The 26820-nt window shown below is 41.5% G+C and overlaps 1 protein-coding gene across 1 annotated transcript in view; it reads right to left on the reverse strand.

Annotated features, from left to right (window-relative positions):
* Positions 1-26820, reverse strand: part of LOC133132750 (transcription regulator protein BACH2-like) — a 75027-nt gene that overhangs the window by 9556 nt on the left and 38651 nt on the right. The window contains exons 2-4 of the mRNA XM_061248859.1: positions 13889-14143; positions 7908-9290; positions 1413-1619 (exon numbers count right to left, since the gene is read on the reverse strand). Of these exons, the coding sequence (XP_061104843.1) occupies positions 1413-1619; positions 7908-9290; positions 13889-14131 (1833 nt within the window). The 5' untranslated portion in view covers positions 14132-14143. The remainder of the gene's footprint in view (positions 1-1412; positions 1620-7907; positions 9291-13888; positions 14144-26820) is intronic.

The raw sequence follows: 26820 nt of genomic DNA on the forward strand, positions 1-26820 counted from the left end.
ATGTGCCACTAATGATGCTGCCATCGCATATTTGTACATTTGTATGCAATAACTATGCTAGGATGAGTGCTACACACTTCTGCTATAATGTGCATACTTGTGTTGACTAAAAATCAGGCTTAAGAGCATGCACGCATACATAAATAAGCATATGTGAGTCTGTATAGGAGTATATTCATATTCACATAGATAGACAGATAGATAGATGGATAGATAGTTACCCGTTACCTTCAACCTCTGACTAACTTACTTCAACCGTAACTATCTAACAAATGCCGATGGCATTTAAATTGCACTTAGTAAATACATCTAATGAATGTGCTGTACAAGATACACAACTGAAATAGACGGATAGCTATATGTACACTCAGGGGTTCCCATTCCCATCTTTCTGATGTGACCCCAAGTGAATGTTTGCAAACGTACACAATCCCAACACCCCACCCACATCTTGTGCCTAACAACACCCTTTAGCCATACCACAACCTCTCCTGCCTCAATGCTGTATTATATTTGGGTTGTTGTAATGTTAAACATGTAGTGGCCTACATTCACATATTTTAAAGAGAAAAATTACATTTAATCTTTTTAAAGATTTTCGGGCGACCCAACATGGGGACCTGGCAAACAGTTTGGGAACCCCCTGGTCTAGCTAACTGCTTCAGTTGAATTCCTTTTGCTAGTGTTGAAGAAGCCAGGTCAGTGGGGGCAATGATTAATTGCAGCTAGAGACTGCCTTGTGAGCGACTGTCTATCTTCATTATTTTTGTGCTGTTTAGGAGCTGGGTGCTTGGTAGGCTATGCAGTTATTCTGGCTACAAGTAAGTTCAAAATGGAGCCAGTAATGCGTGTGGCTATGAGTTATGGTGTGTGATTTCCAGTGAAAAGGAAAGATGGGCTGCAGGCGAGGATCCTTGCTAAGACCAGAAAGTTGCGGAGATGAAGAGAGCAGTACTTTGCCAGACAGCTGCGTTACTTCCCTACACTGGTTAAGATTATCACATTACATATTGTTAATCTTTCAAAATAGTGTTGTTTTATTGTCACTTATTGTGTTGTTCATTCACATTATATATAACTTATGCGCATCATTATCATGTACAGTCTTTCCCACAAATGTGTAATCATGATTTGTACAGCAGGTCTCGGTTTAATGTCTCATCCGAATGACGGATCACATATCAGGCCTGAGTCGAATACATAATTGTCTTGGATTTAAAAACTTTTCTGTGCTCGAGTAATCTTGCCTGGTGCAATTGAGCCAACCAAGAGGACCAGAAGAGCTCACACTTTCTGAGTGTATTTCACACGGTTCCAATACACCAAAAAACTGAGTAAAGCATAGACAATTATCTGAATCCTGGCCTGGCAAATATATGAATGAATGAGTATAGATCGGGGTGATAATGTACCAGTTTGCGGATCTCAAACTCCAGGTTCTGGATGCAGTCCAGCTTCCTCTTCCGGCAACGCTGCGCTGCGATTCGGTTCTTGCTGCGCCGCCTCACATCGTGGATGAACTCCAGCTGTTCTGAGGTCAGTTTGTGCATTTTTACCATCATTTGGAAGTCGTTCCGTGGAAGATTTGTGATTTGATCAACTGGGAAAGGAAGTTTGACCTGGGGGGAAAAAAAAACGTGTAAGATGAGGAGTTTAACACGACAAAGACTCAAGTCTTCAAAAATGTTTAGATTAAAAAAAAAAAATGCTATTCACATTTTGAAGGAAAATATACTTAAAGCATGCATACTAAAAAGTAACAACTTCAACACCATCTAAATTAACAGACCTATCAATGGCTGCTGGCAATAACATGTCTATTCCGCAAGATGGCGCCCTGACCACACTCCATGACTGGGAATCCAACTACAGTCTCGCAACTGCCAGATTTAATATTTGCACCTCTTCGAGAAGCAACAAGTAATAAAAGGAAAGCATGACTCAGAAATCTATTGGTCGCAGAAGCCTGGAAAGTAATTAACAGAAGAGAGCTCAGGTGGCTCAAAACCCTGTGCTTCAGAAAAGTAGCACTCTGACAGTGACAGTCATGGTAGTTACACAACATCATCAATAGCGGAAACCTATGTGAGCTACCAGGCAAGACAACTCTCATAATTCAGCTTTGGTATCGCTTGTAATACAACACAAGGGACACAATTTGTATTCTTTCCAGCATACAAATTGTTTGCTGCTATTTCTATATTTTTAATAATAATAATGATAATAATACAGAATAAAATATATATATCCAGACTTTCAAGGATAAAAAATATATATTTCCACCTAAACCACAACAGATGTGCTAAGTGACATATGGCAGCAATTTTTTTTGTGACAGAACACTCAACACACACTTCAGTTAAGGTGGAAAGCAATTCATTAATTCAACCAATGGGGGATGATTAAAGAAAAGAAAGAATGACAGAGCCAGACTGGGGATTTTACCGGGAGACGGTTGTTTCAGAAACAGGTCTTATCTATTTCTGTGTTTTCAAAACCATCTCCAGAAGCAGAAACAGCTTCAGAAATAGAAACCACAAAAGTCTATTATTATTTATTCTTAACATAATACATTTTGGTATTTCCAATATTCATATTCAGAACAAAAAGAGAGTAGGGAGAAGCTATTGAACTGGCTAATCAGCTACTAAACATGCTAGAAAATGTATTCACAGCTGTGCAACTGGGGAGAGCTATCAGTACAAAAACACAGTCAAACAAATCTATATAGCTACTGAACTATTATAATACAATGCACTGCATGTAATCACAGATTAAACAGTGTCAGTGTTTGCTAACTACACTAGATACAGTAACAAACAGTATCGCCTAAGAGTGCATGACTACCACTATTCGTAAGCTGCATTGACATGGCTATAGCTGTTGGCATCGTTGAATGGTTGGCATTTATATAGCGCCTTTATCCAAAGCGCTGTACAATTTATGCTTCTCATTCACCCATTCATACACACACTCACACACACCAACGGCGATTGGCTGCCATGCAAGGCACCGACCAGCTCGTCAGGAGCATTTAGGGGTTAGGTGTCTTGCTCAGGGACACTTCGACACAGCCTGGGTGGGGGATCGAACCAGCAAACCCTCCGACTGCCAGACGACTGCTCTTACTGCCTGAGCCATGTCGCCCCTAAAAGGCCCCAGCCTTTTTTCTATACAGTGACTCACCAAATCTGATGCTTTCCTCTGAGTAAAGAAGGCAGTTACTTCTGAAATTATGCCAAAAACTAAATATACATTACTTTTTATACCTTAGACCGACAAACAGACAGATAGATAATGGAGGGGTAGATGTTCTTTCCACCGTTTGTAGAGGAGAGAACCAACCGACTCGCTGTACTTTAACCCCTTCAGTATCACCCCTTTTCTGTCAGAATGTTTTGTTAGAGTTAGAATTAGAAAAGTTACAGAAGTTCAGTGGAAGTGGAAGATTTTTTTCTCACTGAAAACATTTTCTGTATTTGAGTGGATACAGATTATTGTGGCGGTGCCCGGTGCACTTAGAAACACAATGGAGCCAGTCAAAACGCTGGACAAATTTCATAGCAGTATCACCAAAAATGACCATTCTGCATTCTTTTTTTTCTAAGCTATGTCTAGGCAGTTTTCCAAAAAGGATATTTGGAGACTCCAAAAGGACGCATGGAAGCTAAGTGATAGTATGTGTCTCATGACGTGTAAAGTACTGTATTTTGCTTACTAAAGTATACAACACCTTTTATTCTGAAAGAAAAGTGTTTGCACTTCCCCCAGCCTCTCACCCTAGCTCTCCCTCTCCATCTCTGTATCCTGTTATGATAGTGATGTTAAAAACAGAATGAATGCAAAATAAACCCACACTGAATAATATGAATTAGGTTTTTGAAGAACCATTATTAGATTCCAGACATATTTGAATGTCTGAAAGCATATGTAGGAGAGAGAGGGAAGCCCATCATCCTATAATGATCACTAACATGAAAAGGTACTAGAGTACTAGATTTCTGGCCTGCTGTGATTGGTTAGGACTGATGCCCTCTTTCCAAAGTGGCTTTGTGGGTATTTTTCTTTAGGGTAGGAGCGGAATCCATATATAGGCCGTGTCAAGAGGAGGGCTGGCTTAGACAGTAATAAGTTTGGTTTGACAAAGTGTTCTCCACAGAAGCCATAAATAAATTGTCCATCCCTTGTGTGAAAAGTAGAGCTCATCTGTTAAGCAAGGAGGTAGCATTCTTGTGGGAGAGAATCTCTTGGGCTGGATGGTGCGGGAATATAGTAAGTCAGGCAGCATGTAGCCGAGTGGTTAAGGTGCATGACAGGGACCTGGAGGGTTGATGGTTCAAGTCCCAGCGTAGCCACGATGAGACTTGTGTAGCTGTTGGGCCCTTGAGCAAGGTCCTTAGCCCCTCATTGCTCCAGGGGGTGACCCTGCTTAATCGAATCAACTTTTAGTCGCTTTGGATAAAAGCGGCAGCTAAATAACTCATGTAAATGTAATTGTTGCAATTTGGATTTGACTATGGAATTGGTTATGAAGTATTCATGCCAATTCCTGATGGGGTAGTTAGTCTCCATGCAGCAGGAACACCTCAAGGTCAGCAGTACAGTACTGCTGGTTTTTATTCCCTTTAAATTTGATTTTTTAAGGACTGATTTAAACCTCGGACACTGGGTCAGAGCTCTATCCAATCCATGGCATCAATTGATCAATTAACTCTCGGGTAGAAAAGAAAACCAGCAGTACTATTGGCTACGAGAGCCAAATTGGACTATTCCTGCCCTGCAGAATGAATTGCCTTCAATGGAAATGTTCACAGCAGAATTTCTAGGGTGGGAATGAACTATTCTGAAATTGAATAATTTTGCAGTGTAGGGTGGTTCGTAATATGCAATATTTAAGAGGAACTATCCCTTATGAGAACCAAGGTAAAGCAGGTGTGCCCTCACACATGCACATACACACACATGAACCCACAGAATACAAAACACCCTTCACCTCAATACCAAGGTCATTTTTATTTTCACCAGTTCCAGATGCAATTTACTAGGTCAGTCTACCTCAATCAAACAATATACCAGCCTTGGGGGCGCACTTGACCGCTCTCGTTTTCTGAATATCATTGAAAAAAATATACCAGATAAAGTAATACTGTAGCCATCAAAACAGCAATGTTGATCCGAGTAATAGATTTTAATGGTCTGTTACATGGTTACATAGACTGTGTAAAAGGGGTAGCACAAACTGCTGCTGATCACTGTAACCATAATTGGTCTCTGATAATAAACTACATAAATGCCTATGGCATAATTAATTAATTCTGCTGCCGAAGGCGTATATATATATATTATGCCCCACACAACTGCTATGCAACTGGCAGCAAATTATTCACATGAAATTATGATCACATTAAAATAATGACACTGTAGACATAAGGTGTCAAAAGCAGCACAATAGCTTAATTTGTCCTTGGCTTTACATGTATTTATGCTCTAGATTTATTTACATTTATGTGAAGTATGTGCATTTACACTGTTACAGACAGTATGGGTTGTAAAAAAAAAAAAGTTACATAAGGAGTGGATGGACTGATTTAACACTGACTTTCATTCCAATTAAAAAAAAGTTTGATTAAAACAGGAAGATGGACATATTCCTTTGCATAAACAGTCACATTTGTGTTTCCTTAGTGACTAGCTCGCACTTTTTTGCCTTTTTCTACAACAGATAGCATGGAGAGTGATATCCTATTCTGGGTGAGCATCATCAGGGATGGGCTTCTTTGGTGGCAGAAAGTGTTGCATTGACTTCAACTGCATTGGTAAAGTTAGCCTCCAGTTTAACAGCTTCCTTCCCCTACAAAATTCATTGCTTCCAGTTCTTGGCCTCTGCTATTTATAACGAGTCCTATCTCTCTCACACATGCACCGCACACATGCGCACACAGGTGCCCTGCACAAACAAAATCATTATGCCAGTAAGTCCATTTACTGGTCTGGCAATTAAAATAAAAGAGTTCATACAAACAGGAAGAATACATCTATTGCATGGCTAAAGTAATGCTTTAAATTGAAGATAATGGATTGCATGGGATTTCAAGGACCAAGGATCTACTGGAAAGGGAACTTTGAAACCCACAGTGAAACCCAGGGAAGTGTCTGATTGGATGGGCACAAACAACAAATTTTGCCCGTCCAACCAGAGAGCCCATTCCTCATGAACGCTATATGCAACAAGTCCAAGTAAACAGTTTACCAAGGCTTCAAACATGATAAAATATTTTATATTTTCAGTAGCCTGCTGAAAAAATCCAGGAAAACATGGAACAAAGAGTTCTTGCAGTTCACCTAAAGGAAATCCATACTTCATACGACAGATGATATTTGGGGAAATGGCTCTGTGAGTCCATTTGTCATATCAGAAAGGTGCCAGAAACTTCTGGAAAGTGGACTCTCTTCAGCCTCAACACAGAAAGGAGTCATAGGGCCAACTAGTAGAGTGCATGAACTGAATAAGTAGAGAGTCATTCATAATGTATGGAATCATCACTGCTGGTGCATGATGCCAACTGACAGAACAGGACTGGGAAAACAGGGCTGACCTACGTTCATCTAAGCACGGTGCAGATCGTCTTTAAGAACATTTCAGTTGAATGTTCCAAATTGTCAATTGTGCATTAGTATTGGAAACATTGTAAAGTTTAAATTTTTAGGGAAGTTAGGGAAAGACCTGCCTCTGATCCAAATGTCAGGTTCATTGTACTCATGCAAAAAGCCTAAAGGGCAGTACAAAGACTAGTTATCTTGGTTTCCTGTGACAGATCAGTTCCACATAAAGCCACCTTTCAACAACCAGGGGTTTGAAAAAAACCCCCCAACAAAAATCAAGTACAGTATCAGGTTGAATGTAGGTAACGGTTACACATTAGAGCAGAGTTTGTATGTCCAGCCGTTCCTCGATGTAGAATGACCAGATTTCTTCCGTAGACATAGTACCAATTTTGCAATGTGACTTTCTCCTTTGGTTGCAAAATCTGAACAGTTGAGTAATAAAGACTACCGTGGAAATGCACTAGTTCCTCTCAGATAGCTCTGTGCATAATTCACTCCTCACTCTTCAGGGCCAGAGAGCTTTCTCCTTACTTGTAAATAATACAAGGGGGAGTCATTAATCTATGCTTAAATACACACACAAACATATACAGACACACACACACTTTCAGCGTGGAGACAGCAAAATGGAAATTCCATGCTGCCTGGACTATGTCAACAATCTTATTTATAGAGCAAAATAAACAACATGGGTGACAAGAAATCTGAATTAAGTCTATTAAATCTGTTTGATAATACAGACATATTGTGAATGAAAAGACTGACTATGAATGCACATTGTATTTGGTTTGGTTTTGTCAGTCAAGGCAAAACTAATAACAAGGATTTGTTATTTAATGTGGCAACATTTCATCTAATGTAAAAAGGGGCAGTTAGCTGAAAACCAGATTCCAGTTATTTAAAACATACAAAAGTTAAACGCAGTTCCTATTAAAAAATTTTCTTCAGGCACTAATGGCCTCATCCTACCTGGGTAGTTAAGTCATCCAGGGTCATCTCCTTTATAGTACATTTGTATATAAGCAACTCCCAGAGACAACTCCCAGGTAATCACAGGCCACCAGGTGTCACAAGTGATAGGTAACTGGGTTGAAGGTTGTTCAGTGGTATACAGGTGCATGCTGCATAATGTTAACTAGAAAGCACAATTGGCAATTCTAATTTAGGAAGAAAAGATTTTATCCTATGTTGGACATACCGTACAAACCTGTGCTTCAGCAGACATGAAAGTAAAAAATACAACAGAAATGAGAGAGGCGAGTGGTCACAGCGTACCGTGTTGAAACACGAAAAACACTCACCTCTGGCGCTTGCCCCTGGAGGTGGCACGACTCGCTATCCCCCTCAGAGAAAGACCCCGACTCATCGCTGGAGTTCATGCCGTACGACCGCTCGCACTTAATTTTGGCGTGCGCCGTGGTGAAGACGCCGTCGCCCCCGGCCCCCTGATCCTGTGGGTCGGCAGCCAGGCAGCGGGCGGGGTTGGAGCAGGGGGAAGAGGAGAACTCAAACTGAGGCAGGCTGCAGGGCGAGCCCCCGCTCCCGTCCTCCGCGTAGGAGTAGGAGGAGCACGAGCTGGAGGTCCTGGTCCGAGCTTCCGAGGGCGGGGAGCGGGGGCACACCTTGATGGGCACGGGGCAGCTGGTGTTGGGACGCGGCCGGCACACCAACGAAGCTTCTGCGGGCGAGTAGGCCTGGGAGCAGGGCAGGGACTGGCTGCTGCTGGCCCACAAGCCTTTGGCTGTGTGCTCCTTTTCCAGCGAGTTCCGGCCGTGGTAGGAGTTTGCTGGTTCGCAACCCCCCGGGGCGAAGATGACGCTCCGCCGGTCCGGGTCCACGTCTTGCTTCCAGGCCGGGTCGCCTGTCTCTCCGAGAGATACCGGCGGCAGCTCCAGTTCGGCATCAGAGAAAGGCCCGCGTCCGTTTTTGCAGTCGCCCTGAGACGCAGCTTTGCCCTGATGTCGGGGGAGCCTGCTGTCGGCGAACAGCTGTCGCGTGCCAGGCAGACCCGCTAGGTCGACGCCCCTCCTGAAGAAGGAGCGGAGGCAGGGGGCCAACTTGGGGCCCTTGGGCAGGTCCACCAAGGAGGGGCTACACCGCCCATCGTCCGTGTCCATTGCAGACACGCCGTCCCTGTCGGCGGGCTCCAGTTCATCGACGGACAGACATGCCGGGGCCATCTCGTCTTCGGTGCCCGGTTCCGACTTGACTTGCAGTACCGCCACTCTCGGCGACCCGCCGTCAGACCGGTCCGTGGCCTCCTCGAAACCTGAGGTACTGGTGCATGTAGAGGTGTCGTTGTTCTGCTTGGTGCAGGCCCATTGGTACTTCCTGTACTTGGGGCAGCGGGGGAGGTCAGAGGAGACGTGTTTCTGAAAGTCTGTCCCCAGGAGGTCGTCCGGTGCGGACTGCGGGGGGTTGGAGGAGGAGGGGGAGACCGAGACAGCTTCAGGTCGCGCACCCTCGTCGTCGTCTCCCGTCGAGGACGGCGTCTTGCGGCAGAGCAGCACGCCGTCCTCCTCGCTCCGCAGCTGTGCCTCCAGGAAGCGGAAGCAGGAGTCCTCCAGGTTGTGCATGCGCAGGATCTCGGCACAGCGGATCACCTCCTGGATGTTCTCCCTGCAGAGCAGCAGCTTGGCGGTGTAGGCAAACTGCAGTAATGGGGCGAATCCCTTGGCAGTGACCTGTGTAAAAGGAAAAAAGGAAACATGCACTGAAAACAAGGGTGGCTCAAATGGTACACATGCACTCAAATAATGTACTGCAGTAATGGGGCGGCCTGTAGAGTAGTGGTTAAGGTAAATGACTGGGACAGGCAAGGTTGGTGGTTTGAATCCCAGTGTAGCCACAATAAGACCCGCACAGCCGTTGGGCCCTTGAGCAAGGCCCTTAACCCTGCATTGCTCCAGGGGAGGATTGTCTCCTGCTAATCAACTGTATGTCGCTCTGGATAAGAGCATCTGCCAAATGCCAATAATGTAAAAATAGAAATGTGGCATCATTACTATTAGTGCTGTCACTGTCTGTTGTTATCCACTGTTGGCAGTGTAGTGAGACAATTCGAAAGCATTGGTATAACTTGTATCATATAAGCATGTGCAGGTACAGGGAAGTACGGAATGCATGCCAAGTTTTGAGAGGTGTTTGACTTTATTTTAGTTTTGACTTAGTTTTGAGATGCTTGCTAAGATCCTTAAAAGGATAGGCCAATAGAAGAGATGAACACATTCCTCAAATTAATTGTCAGTAAGTAACAACCATTATAGTAGAGTGCCTTAGCTGCTAAAAAAAAAGAAGAACCGTGCACTTACTCAGAAGTGAGTAAAGTAGCCTATGCTTAAATGAATAAACCGATACAGTCACCTTTGGACAATATATAACAGCTGAGACCTCTGAATATTAAATTTCAATTTCAACTTGTTGAGCATATTTTTACTTTATTTTGCTTCACCATGATTCATTTTTCAAAGTGTTCATGTTAAACATTCATTCTCATTTAATTTCATTTCAATTAATGTTAAGAAGAAGTGCTATGATCTTCATTCAGCATCGACATGTTGCTTTTCCTTTATCATGGTATGACTGGACTTTCTAGAAGCCTGAAACAAGATAAAAAGAAGAAAAAAAAGCCTGGCACTCAGTTTGCTGGTGGGTAGCAGCTGATCTGTTCCCCTGACATAATGGTTCCATGAAAATCTGTGTCAATTCGCCATGCTGCAAAGCCTGACTTTTTTCATTCAATTAACACCTATGGAATGATGTAATGTATGCATTTGCTTGGATCCATCAGTTCCACTAGGGTCCCTACATTTACAGTTTCCTATTTTCCATATCGATCCTTGAGCGTCATAGTTCTGGCATAGTTCAGGATGACCGGGTGCCAACCGATCCATCCGCTCAACAGCTCACCTGGGAAAAGCTTATCTTCCAGCTGAATGAACGCACTTTCCTAATCCATAAACCTCCAACTGACCCTTTCAGTAGCATGCTCCTTGAAGACAGCTAGTGCTTCTGCTTTCTAGTTACATTTCTACAAGGAGAACAGGAAGCAGCTGGGACTGAAGTGACAAAAAACATAAGACAGGAAGCACTCACCCAGAGCAGCACAATTGCATTACACGGACTTAAACTTTGATGGGCAGGGGGAAGGGGGAAGAGAATGCAAATAAAATAGTTCTGGGAAGAGATAATTTTTTTTTTGCAATTGAATGACGTAAGTCCTCAAAAACATGAGTGAATGGACCTTAAGTATAAGAAGCCTGCCTGGAATAATGTGTTTTTAATGGGCAGGGAGGTTTGATTTCTTTCTGCTGTCGAGGAGAAAACTACAAGACTAAATTCCCTTGGCTGGGATGAAGGTCTGACTCAGCCACGTGGCCACAGCCACTCAGATACGGGAATCCAAACATCCTTCTGGTAAAACGCGATCATATTACCTCCACAAAACCAACAGAGAAAAACATCAGTGGTGTGCCAGCTAGGTCTTTTTTCACAGCAAAAAAACCCAAAAAACTAGCTGGCACATTTGAAGCAATGAAGAATGAAAAACAAGCTCCCTGTTCACTAAATACTCGTGCAACTGCACTACAGGGAAGCTCATGAGCAACACAAGAAGGAGCTGAATATGTATTTCTCTTTGTAGCCCTGCATCTTTGCATTTTCCATTTTTAGGCCTAGATGAAATAACATCCATTGATAAACTATGCTGAGGTCCACGGATACACTACAGTCTGCAATGCTTTGGCCATTTATCACACAAATACAAGGAAGCACGCGTCATCATGTGCTGTCATGGATATACAATGTTACTATTCAGTAAAATATGCATATTTGATCATTTTAATGATTACAATAATATATTCTTCCATTTTTCTGTGGACCCCTTAATACTTCTACATAGACTTAATATCTGGGCGTCTCAGGATCTCAGCTTGGGAATCCCAGATTTAAGTGACCATGGTCTAAGGCCCATAAAGAGACCTCCAGTGAGAGAACTCCAGCTCCACCCAGCAACAAGACCTCTCTTTGGCAGAGAAGGCACATGGCAAAGAAGACCCATAAGGTTGTGAAGAGCAGAAAACAAAAAGGAAGGAAACAGGTGAGCGAGAGCAGAATTGAAAACTTTTTTGACTGTTCTGAAATTCACACACTGTTTTCAGGAGCTATACCAGGAAGTCCTCCACAAAACCGTGGAATGATATCATTCACACAATATCACCCCCCCCCCCCCCCCCCCAGCTCCACACGCTTCCAAACGCACCATCCCCCCACACAGAGGAAATCTGTGCTTTTGCATCTGCCTTTCATCTTGATGTGGGGTGGAAATTCATTCAAATGTTCTCCAGCAACACATTCTAATCAGGGAGATGATGTAGAATGAAAAGGAAGGAGAGGATTCTGTGTTTTGAGAATGGCATGAGATAAGCGTAAGAATGTTGAGGGGTTTATGTGGGGTTGGAAACAGACCAGAGAGATGCTTACACTCTATCCTTACTGGCCAGGTTTACATGCAAAGCAATATAACAATGTAACTGCAATAGATTGGCATATTTACTAAACTGGCTCACATGGATTTAAAAGACATAAAACTTGATGATGGTGGGTGGGTGTGGGGAGGAAGGGGGCTACACAGAATTAAGGCATGTGGATTTTTGTGCATGCCCACAAGAATAGGGACACGAGAGAATGTAATTGCTGCATGAGTAAGGTATCATTGTCAATAGAGATTACAAATTGAAATGGAGAGCATTTTCCAGTCAACAAAATGTATGGATAAATATAAATATATTTATTTTATATACAAATATATACAATTTTGATGCAGGCTCTAAAATCCACCAGAAGAGCCATATACAAAATGAACAACTAATTCACTTAATGATGAATTACTATTTAAATTCTACGTAACACGTAACTACACAACATCTAAGTAACTATGACTAAGTAACATCTAAGGTTTTAAGATTTAACCAGTTAACTTGTAATTCAGCGTATCCTTTCCGAAATTATAATTAGATGTAAAATGTCTTCCATGGATGTAAGAGAAAAATGTCCACAATTTGTGAGCATCTTTTGTTGTATTACAATGTTTTGCTGACAAGGAACCAAACAGGCATCATCCTAATCAGCAGGTTGAACGTAGTCTATTCACAGTTGCACAGTTCATGATAAAATTATTAACTTCCTCATTTGAGGGATTTGGTCTTATTGTGTCTATGTGTTAATGTGTTCAGAATGAGAACAATTTGCCATGGTTTGTGATTCCTTGTTTATCGGTTTATTTACATACATCCATGTTTCTTTATCTAATATATTATATCTGTTGGTCAGAGTTGTAGACATGCTTTTTTTTAAGATCAGTTTTCGCACTGTGAAGGAATTCCCTTCGGTTTAAATGGAGGGTCCGCTGTTTGAGTTGCAGGCTTTATGTTTTTTCTCTAATCTTTTGTTTTGCTTCCCTATAAAGAGAAGCTGAGTTGAAATGTATATTACAATATCCTTCATATCTGCCCTCTAAAGCCTCTCGCCATCTTGGGTCATTTTAATTAATTAATCTTTTCACTTTGTCCAACAAACAAATCCATGCTCCCAAGACTGAAACTTATGAAATGTTTCAAGGGGAGATGATGACATCATATTAATTTTAAGTAATTTATTTTTATGGAAGCCTTTCTATTATGTACTACCAACATCAGGCCTCAAGTAAGCTAATTGGGACAACATGTTTTTTTATTTCATTGTTATATTAACTCTATAAAGTTTATTAAGCCTCCAATTAAGATTGTTGTTAACTATATACAAAAACATTTATTTGAATATTGGCATTGCTTTGTCTTTCCTTTGTAATTACAGAGGTTGGAGGTGAGTACTGGTGTGTGTCTGTGTGCCAGCATATGGGCCATTACAGGTACAGTATAAACATGTTAGCAGGTTAGCATGTTAGCACCCTGTGCATTTAAGTAATTAACTATAATAGCCACATTGTAGACGACTGGGATATACTGTGCACCATCCAGATTTAATGTTATTCCATTAAATTAAGAATTGAAAGTTGCAAATAATGGTCAGTGATGCAAAACAGTACTCCCTATATCCAAAGCAGTTTCAGGTTTTGCTTGAGGAATGTTACCTAAGAAGAGGTACTAAACAGTAGCTAACAACAAGCTCTGCCTACAGTGCTCTAACCTGTTTCTAGTAAAAGGACAAACTGCTGTTTATTAGGAGTGTTATTTCCACCTATGGGCATGTAGGGTGCTGTCCGGCTGGTTGGGATGGGACGTACCTCCTCAGGCAAGCTGATGGTGAGCTCACGTTCAGGTTGTCCCAGCAGCGCCTGCAGGAAATACTCGCTGCAGGCGGCCAGAACGGCCCGGTGGCCACGGAACTCCTTGCCCTCCACACGGACGGTGACATCACACAGGATGTCCCGCCTCCGCTGGTCGTTCAGCCACAGGAGGATGTTGGTGCAGTGGACTGTCGACTCATACACGTACATGGGGGCTCCAGGCTTCTCATCAACGGACATCCCGCTCACAGCCTGCACACATGGGGCACAACAAAGAGGGGACTGGTTTGTGGGGCAATTCATTGATTGATTTTATTTGATAAATGAAAATAGAATACACAGATATGCGTATACAGTAAATCCTCAAATTGTGTCCGGGATTCTATTTGAAGCCGGGCCTCAGATAATAGCCGGGGGCGTGGTCGATTCGGACAAATAAAGGCCGGCCCCCAAATACAAGCCGGGGTAATATTGCCTACCAGTAGGGCTATCAGTCCATGAGCACTAGAAGACATTGTTTCGATTTAACTCAATGAAATGAAAGAGCTCTTCTTAATATTTTATATTGTTGGTTGGTTTAATACTGTTGCCAATGAAAAGTCGTTGTCCTACACCATGGGTCTCGAACACGTTGTTCTCAAGCTACCAGTCGCTTGCCGCCCCTTCTGAGTAGCTTGCCAAAAGCTGAAGCAGTATACATTTAAACACAATTGTTGCCGCGAGACATTCCAGCCTACAAATTTAATAAAAAGTAAATCAGGCAAAATTAAAAATTAACTCAATTTAGGCTAATTGGTACGCAATAAGGTTTCCATGTATTTACAGCACAGCGCACGTTCAATGAATGAATGAAAGCGGCTGCCTTGACTCGCAATAAACAGAGGGGTGGAAATCCTGACACTCTTTCAACTACATAAAACCTCTCTCACAATAAAACGCACTTTAGGAAAAAAAGATCCTTAACTTGCTGTTATCTATGCTCATTTGTTATTGTTCATGAAGGCGTGTCTGGCAAGTTGGTATTTTATGAAGATGCATCTGTTTTGGCTTTCATTAATGGTTTAGCTACTCAAGTTGCGTTTCTGAAAGGTTACAGGAAGTGTTGAACAGTGTTGGCCCACTTTAAGTGTAGCCTTTTACTTTATTTCTAAGAATAAAATTCTACAACAAAAGCCTAATAAGAAATAAAGGCCTGCCTCGAATACAAGCCTGCCCCAAATAAAGGCCTGTGCTTTGTGCAGCCTAAGTAAATAAAAGACCCCGGCCACAATTTGAGGATTTACGGTATTACTGAACCTATCAGGATATCGCAATAAATTGCGTTCCTGAAGACTTGGCTGGAAGGCAGGCAGGAATACGAAGTAGCACATAGGCTACTCATAGCACATTATAAAATCAACACATATTCCACAGATATACACAATACACAATATAACACAATATAAAAACAGTCTTATGCATTCTCTGATATTTTACTCAGGAGCCAAATTTAAGTTCTTCCCTTCGGTTCAGTCTTTGTCAGATCGTACCAGTATCTGCCCGTAAGGCTGGTGAGAAACGCTGTCAAATCTTTGCTCTGCTTACCTTTGCGCTGTTCTGTTTGTAGAATATTTTTGTTCACATTCCCTGTAACTTCTGAGCTTTGGATTTTTTGTGTTTTACTAGTTCTGATTTTTGGAGAATATTTTTGTTCACGTTCCCTGTAACTTCTGAGCTTTGGATTTTTTGTGTTTTACTAGTTCTGATTTTTGAAGAATATTTTTGTTCACGTTCCCTGTAACTTCTGAGCTTTGGATTTTTGTGTTTTACTAGTTCTGATTTTTGGAGAATATTTTTGTTCCACGTTTCCTGTAACCTCTGAGCTTTGGATTTTTGTGTTTTACTTTTTATTCCTGTGGTCGGCTGTTGTGCATGGTCTATTTTTGAGGACTTAATAAACCCTGTTTTTGCGCCCCATTTCTGGTCTGCACTTGGATCCTTTACCGGCATCCCCATAACACTAACAAATAACCATTCATATACAACTAAAGAAAGTACCAGTCAACATATCATTATACAGCTATAGCTACTGTATGACATTACCCAAAAGGAAAAAAAATATGCAAAAGAAAGCTAAAAGGTAAGGTTAGCTAAAGGAGGTAAGGGGAGCCAAGGTGCAATCTGACAAGGTCAGCCTTCATCAGAAGATGATCAGATGGGCAGGATAACAAGACATGTAATATAAACTCAACACCAGACTTGACACTGTGCTGCATGCACCCAGTAAGCAAAGTTAGTATTCTAGATGGGTTGAACAGCCTGCTTGTAACATTAAAAATGGTATAGAATCACCTCTCTTCAAATATAGCATGGTGCAACATGCAGGAATACACACACACTCAAACCAAACCAAGTGCAATCACGCACCACATGCCCAGACACACATACCTGCACATCTGCACCCAAATGTACACAATCATGAAGGCTTCATTTATTTCATTTTGTTAAAACTGCCACTGCCCCCACCCCAGAACTGGCAGTGATTCATCCAAGCAATAAATCACAGTTCAGGTCAATACATTCAGTTGCACTATCGGTTTCACCCCATTTTGAAGTTTAGATTCCAGACCATCCATCTAATGACAAGTTCCATTCAAGTCACTTTATGCTTGAGGTCTAGTGTGAGGTAAATCCCACAGCTGATAGTGAACAATAACTGTCACTAACTGTCAGGACAAATGGGATAACCACTGGGCTAAGATGCTAAGGTTCAGAATGACATATTTACACACCTCACACAAGGCCAGCAATGTTTCAAAATAGGATACCAGAACACTGCCGGCATGGTCTCTCTTGTATGATACTTCTGAGCAAATAAAGTATGAGTTATTAAAATAAGGTTTTTAGAAACATGTCCATTTAGAGAACACAAATGCAATACCGTAATCATCATCCCTTATGTCTGACTCACATATCCTCACCTTCCACATCTCACATATCCCGTCTATGTGGTATTTGTCTGAGGGTACGTAAGGAACAATTCTCAGCATGGTGCATACCAAGAACCCCGCTGCCATTGTTTCACTTTTTCTCACATTTTTAATGTGATTTTCTCAGACATTTTGAGGGATGCGTTTCAGCCCTTGGCAACCGCCACAGCTAACAGGCCTTGTGAACATAACTCCTACAGGAATCCGAAGCCTTGCTGTGCATTACTGACAGCCCACCCCCGGTCCGCCCCTCCACCCCTGTCGACAACCTTCAGCAGCTCAAGCCCTTGGGGGTCCTGTAGGCACGTTCATGTGCAGCTGTTCTCGGATCTGTGGGGCCCAGATAATGATGAATATGCCCCAGTGTAAAACAACACAACACATCCCGTTAAGGTGTGGATTCACCCTGATCCTTCCCACATCCATGATCTGATAATCTGATACTGATCCAGGGTCAGTGGATATGCATTGCATTGTTCGGTACAGCACAGGCCCTACAGCCTGAAACTTTGTATATTTATGGTTCTTTGTTGTTAGCTTTTAGTGCTGTACACTTAAATAAGGTTCACCTTGATAAACCAACATGTTCCTGTTCCTGTTTATGAAAAGAGGTGAGGACGGGGCTGCTGGGTAGGTCACTCGGTAAAAGCTCCACTTGCCGTGCATGAGATCCACGGTCAAATCTGACGTGCCAGTACCGACTATAGCCAGCAGCTCCACAGGGAATGCAGACAATTGGCTTCGCATCGCTCAAGCAATGTATGGGAGGGATTCAGTTGGTGGGGATAGTAGTCTTCAATGCTCGAGTGACTCCCGTTGGCCATCCATGCGGCCATGAGTCTCTCTGTGCATGCATGTCATTCGGTCTCCTCTCCTCCCACCCCACGTGTACACGGTTTGAGGCTGCAGTGTTTCAGAGGAGAATCACAAGTTATCTTCACTCTCCCAAGGTGGGAGCAGAGGTGGTATATGAGCATGCTTGTACATAGAGAACAGTACATTCCAAATACAAGTGGGACTGAAGACACCAAATTATATATAAAAGAGGTGAGACCCATGTGTCAGACAAGAAAAGCTTATTGTCTGGCATTTTGTCTGGCACAGACTCAAAGGATGTAATGGAGGCCAGTCTAATGGCTTCTGTATTTAGAGAAACTATATATAAATTCACACCAAACTCAAGGATTTTGTCTAATAAACAGAGAGCGTAAGGATAAGCATATTAGCACAATGAATGTGGTTTAATTGACTTTTGTTGAGGGGGAAACATCTGAGAAAGAATTTCAATAAACACAAATAGAAACTCAGTCCGGCAGTGACCCAGTCTGGTGTGAAAATGTCGAGAATTTTCGAAGTGGATAGCTGCAATATTCTCAGCTCCGATGAGTGATGTAACAGAGCCAACATGGTGGCTGCATTTACACATTCCTGCGTCATCCTCTTTCCTAGCATTCAGCTGGGGTGATCTCAAAGCCACTCACATCAGGGACATTGCTCATTTACGAGGAGGCTCACAGGCTCTTACACCCACTCATCAAAAGGCTGAGATGAAGGTCCATATCAGCCAATTAATATTTTCCTGTGATATGCTATGCCTCTGACAACACGGCTCTAGCTTCACCTCCAAGGACACCATGATGGTACAGACCTGTGGTGCATGAAACACTAATGTAGGCATACGTCTTGTCATACGGTATGATGTGTAATCTGCGTATATAGTAGGGACCTCAGGGAAGAGAAGGATTCCATCCAGAAGCCTTCAATTAGAAAGGTTGCGAAATGGCTATTTTTGGGGATTGCACCCAGACACAAATGTGCTTAGATTGCTGTAGAAAATTATTATCTGATCTAAATGAATAGCTGAAAAGCATCAGAAATATAGTACAGTACAGTAACTAAAACCTCGCCGTTTGATAAGCAATGAGTTGTCTATGAACAACAGTGGGTTGCTTGTAAGGGTATTTTTCGTCATCCATAAGAAGAAGAGAAACGAATGGAAAATATTTGGTTAGATGTGATGCACATTTATACATCTGGAAATCAATATGCCCCAACATCTATATATACCCACGTCAAATGATATGATGATATGTATACGATAGCGGTAAACATTAATCACGGGTTGTTTTTTCAGAGGACAGCCAGCATTGGATGCCCTTTAATGCTATCTGGAGGGTGTTTCTTGTGCCATGCAGTTTGACTTTCATTTATTTTTTTATTTTTTTGTTTTCTTTTTTAAGAGCGCACTGGGTCATTGTCGGACAGGTGGACATCCAGTTAGCGAACAGGAGTATCTGAGTATCAGATTTCCCAAGGCTCTGGGATAGTAGCCAGCTTCGCCAGGCCCGAGAACGAGGCAGGCTTTCGGATTAATGAATTTGGCCCAGGAGTTGGGGGTGCATATTTTTATGTTCTGTTGACATGATCTTTGAGCAGAACTTGCGAAAACACATGCAGCCCGGTGATCACTCAACTCCCCGCCTCGCCGAGCAGAACAGCTGGGCTCTGGAGAAGCTCCGATTCACCAAAGAGGCGTGTGCTTGGCATTTCCTGTGTTGAAACGGTGCCCACGTCTACAATGAATCCCAGCTTTCAGCCAAAACCTTGCAGTGTGGCCTGTAAATAATACATCACAGGCCATGAAAAAAGGCATCTGCATTCCTCGGGGCTGTGAACATGCGCTAATTAAAAAATAATAATAATGTTTTAGTGTCTTTCTTAAGCATCGATTCATCCCAAGGTGGTGTGCATCATATCTTTTCCTGGGCCTTCCAACTGACCTAATTATGTCTTCTTTTTCCACATGCAAATTTAATTGGTGTTTTTTATCCTATCCCGGTAGTCTTAGAGGGCCCTTTGAAGGAACAGGAAATGTGCCCTGAATGGTGGGTGTGAATATCTCTTAATAATTTCAGACTGTGAGGCAGCTGTACTCTTTTGTTTATTCTCCCTGAGTCATGCAGGAGGCTTTCTTGCTCACAATCTGGAGCAGAAGACACAATCTGTGCATGACATCACAATGCAGCTTTAAACACGGCTCTTTGTGCACGGCTCTAATGAGGTCATGCATACTCACGTTCGTGAGGTAACTGAGATGGGACTACAAAAAAGGACAGGTGTACCTCAAATTCCACAAGAAAGTCAAATAATCCCTAAAAATCTACCAAGGGAATCTGTTTACTTTAGAGCGCAGATCCGGATCAAGTCATGCTTGGTAACCTTTGTCCTTATTAAGTGGTGGCCTGATGCAAGACCGGATGAGCTTTGGTTAATACCTAAACCAGAGCTCTTTGCAGCGTGTCTACCTAAACCCTGGTGCCACAAACCCGGAAAGTAGATCTGTGCAACCCCTTTAGTTGAAGTGCTTAGGCTAATTATCTAATTAACTATCCATAAGGTGCTTTTTAACAAGGCATCTGGGGAAGAAAATCTAGGGAAGTGTTTAGTTTGACATATCTGTATTACAAATTTGGCTTGTAAGGATCTATTGACTATTTGTGACTATACTGTATGTCCAAGTGAAAACATTCCCACAAAGGAATGCTACACATTTTTCCGTTGTGAGCTCTGCGGTGCAGAAAAATCAGGTAAATAAAATGTCACATATTTATTTTAAACAGTGATGTAGCCATGCTCACTCTTTCTATCTGAAAGTCATCAAATTGAATATGACAAGAGCAGGATTTTTCATTTTTAAATGGGACATTGATTTGTATGAATAAAGGGAACCCACCAGCCTACGTCTGTTTCATTTCTATCACTGCATACGACTTAGGTGATTGAGAATTATATTTTTACTGAGCTTTTATGCAAAACATATTCAAATTATAAAAACTGTTCATTCATATGTGTTGTTATGTATTAGGGCATTAGACATGTTGATGGACATGAAAATTCCCCTGAGCATTTTTGGCAGACCACAGATTTTGGCAGACCAAGACTACCATGTGAAACCTGAACATTTTTACTGAAATGTTAAATATTGGTGAGATTGTCAGGGGATGCAATCTGCAAGGCGTTTTCTCCTATTCTCAAAGCACCTGGTCGTAAAAACAAGGAGTGCCAATACTCACAATTCAAACAAGAGCTGGATGCAGTGAATTGAATCATACTTGTGTCTGGTGTTTAAACTTTAACCCCAGGGGTGAAGATATAAACTCAAACAGAAATTTGTAAGAGCATCGTTCTGTGGTCTGATCCTACATGACTGCAGACTGCATGACATATTTGTAAGAAAATTGTTTGTGGGGCTGTGTGGCTTGAGTGTTCATGTGTGACCAGACCCTAATTGAAAAAGAAGGGATAAAAAAAAAAGGAAAAAAAGGAAATGGCAGGGTTCCATTTCAAATCACAAAAGGAATTGCGATCTTTCAGTTAGTACAATTAAAATTATAATTATATAATTATATAATTATAATGAATTTCCTTAAAAAGGAATGAACTGAACTGGATTTGATCCTACCTCTGACAAGTGAGCTATGCCAATAAGGGAACTGGAAAATGGACAGTGAAACTGAGAAGAGTGCCTCAGACAGAGAGAGAGAGATTCCCTTGGTACCTGCTACAGTGGTGTGGTTTACACCTTACTCTCTCTCTCTTTCACTGACACTGATACACGAGACTTCTACCCTAGGTCAGAGAGAGAGAGAGAGAGAGAGAGAGAGAGAGAGAGTGAGAGAGAGAGAGGGAGAGAGAGTTTAACATAAAAGAAAATGGTAGCCTTCCTGGTAATGAATGAACAGACAGGAATGTGTATAGAAAACTGTGAAGAAAACAGAATTTTTTTAACCAAGTAACAATGCCACTTTAAACAGAATACACAAGTAAGCATTACATACAACCTGTATGTGAATTTGCAGACCATAGAAGGAAATGAATAATCTCAGAGCTGGATAAAGCTAGCGGCTTTTACTGCCGTGGGAGGCAGGGGAAGAGGAACATCTGCCTGAAAGCATTGTAGAAATGAGAATGGAAACACTTCATTTAAATTTAAATTAAATTAATTAATTTAATTTGAGTCTCACCGGATGGTGAGGAGTATTTTTACATTCATTTCTTTTTTCACAGTGCAATTTTCAATCACTATGGTAACGCAATATACTGTTTGAAAGCAAGCAACATAGCAACGTAGATAATAGAATTCCTATGCACAAGTACTTTTGTAGAAGTATGCAACAGCAAAACAGACAAAAAGTCCTCCTGAGAAATATTCCAAGTAAACAATGGACATGCTATCGGTTTCTCTGAGTTTTTCTTGTGAAAAGGAGGTAAGTGGATTTCCAAAATGCCAGCCACATGTTACAAAATAAGGAACTGTTGTTGCTAAAGCAATGGCATCTTAAATAGGTTGTATTAATAGAACCGTGAGTGTTTTGAAAAATGGTATATCCTGTTATCATAGACTGAAAATTGCACCGTAAAAAAAAAAAATCAGAATTACGGGGTGTACTTTTTAGTTTTATTTACAATATTTTTGACAGATATCGTCTTTAGAAAAAATTTGATTACTTAATTAAAATCACTGAAACGTAAGAGTAAATAGGATATAGTAAGAGTATTTAGTTTTCCCAAATGTTTGAACAAAACATATAGATTATTATCTGTGTAGATATGCAGCCTTTTTTGTTCATTTTTATCAAGGGGGCCAATAATTCTTTAGATCCACAGTATGCGATGCATTTGAACAGGCTCTAGTACGTATTAAATAGGCAGTACATTGCAGCCTGGATAAAGGCTTGCTTTGTTGAGATGAGGGTCCAAAGCCATTTGAGGCAGCCACAAGGTTTTAAAATTTGGGAACCCTAGGGTTAGGGAACTGGGCAGGCAGCCAGATGGTTATGGGCTCGACTCCATTGTGACCTATTGCTTCTATGCCCGCGAGAAAATGACTTAACCTCAATTTCTCAAATTAACATCCAGCTGTATAAGTGCTAATGCTTGACACACATGCTATGTGAGTTGGCCTGGTTAAGGGTACCAGGTAAGCAAATAAATAATGCAGTTTATTTCATATTTATTCAGATGTTTAGCATTATGGCCTCATCCAGTGTGCCATATTCAGTTTATACCACTCAATATTATCTCTGTCTCTAACCTTTCTTAAATTATGCAAGCAGGTTAATTTACAAATACACAATTCTAAAATGATACTTTCGGTTTTTTCATATTAATTAGGATGATTAGTAAAAACAAAGTATTTACCCACCTGCAAAACTGTGTTCAAATGAAAAATGTGATCAATTTATGGTCTGGAATTTATGGAAAACACTCCAAAACAAAATTTCACAGAAATGGGCAAATAGGAGTTCTTTCCCAGAGGCAAATGGCAACAAAAAAGAGGTATTCCAAGAAAAGGTTTTTTCAGCAGACTGATCTAAACTAGAATGGTGTTCCAGGCTATTTTCAGGGTCCTTGAATGTAGCCTGCATGAGTCATGACTTCCTACTGCAGGTCTGAGACAGAAAGAAATCCTATACGTCTATATGCGGTGATGATTGTTGTTGCATTCTAAAAACAGTAACTTCATGCTTTTGTTGGCCGAATAACCTCAGTCACTGGGTGGTAGAAGTGGCCAGCACTTTTGGATTATTAGATACAGTATGTAATGGTTTTATGAGCGGTATTTTACTATATGTCGAAGACTACGAGGGCGTCTAAGGACAAAAGTGACTCACACAAAACTCTGACGTGTGCAAATCAGCAAAACAGTTCTCTGAACATAAACTGGGAGTAGTGTGTCTTCGCTGTCATTACACTAGCCTTTGTAGAGCTGAATGCTGTGTCGAAGGTGTGTTTTTTTCCATTTTGCGATCTTCTTCCCCCACTTCTTCCCCCCAAAAACGACATTATTAATGAGGAAAACAATATGGATGCACCCATAATCTTGAGACGGATTAGGCTGAGATATTATCCATCATTAAACATATAGATAGTACTCTTGGTAAATGGTATTTCATATTTAATTCAGGAGGATATTTATCTTCTTTGCAGCTGTTGCACAAACAGATGACTGTTCTTATTCTAACAGTGTTGTGTTGTTTAATGTGTCACTTCCAAAGATACAAAGTTGATTTCAGATTTCAGAGCACAACGCCGAAAAGAGCAATGTGTTGTAGCAGTTTGGGAAATCCAAAATTGTTTAGCAAGTGGCTAGTATTACAGCCGTACACATGGCACCATATTTGAAATGCCCCAATAATCATCCACACTGTATGACATGGCAAATATGAAGCCTGGTCACATCCTGCACAGTATGGTTAGATGTCAATACAAGGGCTAGAGGCCAGGCTTCTCTCTAATATCTCTCACTTCAAAGATTGTCTAATGAGACGGGATTCATTTCCCCCAGACACCTACCAACAGATTACAGCAAGCTCCATTTCACTTTTGTAGTATAATAATATCATGTTATAAACCTGGACTCACGCCTAGATATTATAATATGGCACACCATTAAATGTGACATGCGTGGAATATGTCAAACAGAAAAAGTGATATACAAGTGGGTCATTCCGAGTCAACTCCAGGAGGTTGCACCACAGCACCTCTTGGATTTTTCTCTTTTTCTGTGTGTTGGTAGACAAAATTCCTGAAAACTTTTACTTGTTTTCTCGGTAGAACCATTAAAAGTTTACCGGGTATTGCAATTAAAAACGTGCCGCGGAACGAAATGTGATATTTAAAGGCCATAACTCTGTAAAGAAAAGCGCTAAATATTTACACATTTGTATGTTGGGATAGTTTTCTATGTAGAATTCATGGTGAGCTGAGAAATGACATAAGACACAAACATGCATCTGCTTTACACACTTTACACTTTCACACATCACATTTCGTGCCACGACACGTTTTTCATTGTGACACCCGGCAAACTTCAAATGGCTCTACTGGGAAAACAAAATGGGGTACGAAGCTCAAGTTTTCAGGAATTCTATATCTCACAATTGTCTACCAATACACAGTAAAATAGAAAAATCCAAGGTGCAGTGGTGCAACCTCCTGGAGTTGGCATGGAATGACCCCTTGCATATCACTTTTTCTGTTTGACTGGGAGTAGTCCCACTTTCCACGCATGTCACATTTATTAGTGTGCCATATTATAATATCTGGGCCTGAGTCCAGGTTTATAATTTTACACCTTCAAAAGTTTACACCTTCGAAATCACTTTGCTTCCATGGGTGCTACAATATACAAAACTCTCAAATTTACATCCAACATTTTTTCCCGGAGTAATGTGTACATTCTTTTTATGAGTGTGTACATTCTTCCGAGGAATGTGTACATTCCACGCTGCAAAAGAGATTGATTAAATGATACCGGGCAGCCTGTAGCATAGTGGTTAAGGTACATGACTGGGACCCGCAAGGTCGGTGGTTTGATCCCCGGTGTAGCCACAATAAGATCTACACAGCGATTGGGCCCTTGAGCGAGGCCCTTAACCCTGCATTGATCCAGGGGAGGATTGTCTCCTGCTTAGTCTAAATCAACTGTAAGTCACTTTGGATAAACACGCCAGCCAAATGACATGTAATTTAATGTAACAATACCATGAAAAACACAGGGCATAAATTGTGGTTTTAATGAATAAGGGAGTTATCAGTGAAAAGACCAAAGTGCTTTCTATTTCACTATTCCATGTGCTTTCCATCCATCCATCCATTATCTGAACCCGCTTATCCTGATCAGGGTCGCAGGGGGGCTGGAGCCTATCCCAGCATACATTGGGCGAAAGGCAGGAATACACCCTGGGCAGGTCGCCAGTCCATCGCAGGGCACACACACCATTCACTCACACACCATTCACTCACACACTCATACCTACGGGCAATTTAGACTCTCCAATCAGCCTAACGTGCATGTCTTTGGACTGTGGGAGGAAACCGGAGTACCCGGAGGAAACCCACGCAGACACAGGGAGAACATGCAAACTCCGCAAAGAGAGGCCCCGGCCGACGGGGATTCGAACCCAGGACCTCCTTGCTGTGAGGCAGCAGTGCTACCCACTGCTCCATGTGCTTTGGACTAGTGAAATAGAATACTGTGGGGGAATGATCTTAGGTCAGACAGGTTAAAACATAGATGAATTTGATGACAAATACTGTATGTTTTTAAAAGTAACTCCTTTGTGTGAATGACCTTCCGGGCTGAAATTAGAGACTGCTGTCTACATAAATGCAGACATACAGTGTCATATCTTTGGTCAGCGAGTGAAAATCTGCCATTTGTGAGTGAGACCTATTTGCTAAGCAACTCTCTGTACAGATGTAGAACCTGAGCTTTAGTATAAATTCTGAGGGGTTGGGGTGATGGAAAAAAAGGAATTTAGTGTCGTAGTTTGTCAAAGTTTCTCAAAAACATGTTGAATCGGAAAAAAGAAAAGGAATGGGGCCAGGAAACTGCAGAAAAAAGTAAGGGAAGTTGCCAATGCACATGTGCGATGTAATCCAATAAAAAAACCAATGTTTACCAGTTCACTTTATTCAATTTTAGCATTTTAGAAGAATCTCTCACCCAGAGTGTCTTACAAAGCTTACATTCTACATGGTATCCATTTATACATACACTCAGTGAGCACTCTATTAGGTATTTATTAGACTTATAAATAGTCTAATAAGTCTTCTGCTGCTGTATCCTATCCACTTCCAGGTTTGACGTATTCAGAGATGCTCTTCAGCAAACCACTGCTGTAATGTGTGGTCATTTGTGTTACTGTCACCTTCGAACAGTCTGGCCCTTCTCCATGGACCTCTCTCATTATCAATGTGTTTCTGCATGCAGAGCTGCTACTCACTGGATGCTTTTTGTTTTTCGCACCATTCTCTGCAAACTCTAGAGACTGTTGAAAATCCCAGGAGATCAGCAGGAAATCCCTGAGATATTCAAACAACCCTTTCTGACACCAACAATCATTCCATGGTCAAAGTCACTTTGGTCACATTTCTTCCCCATTCTGACATTTA

The sequence above is a fragment of the Conger conger genome, chromosome 1 (assembly GCF_963514075.1).
Source record: "Conger conger chromosome 1, fConCon1.1, whole genome shotgun sequence".
Classification (NCBI taxonomy): Eukaryota; Metazoa; Chordata; class Actinopteri; order Anguilliformes; family Congridae; genus Conger; species Conger conger.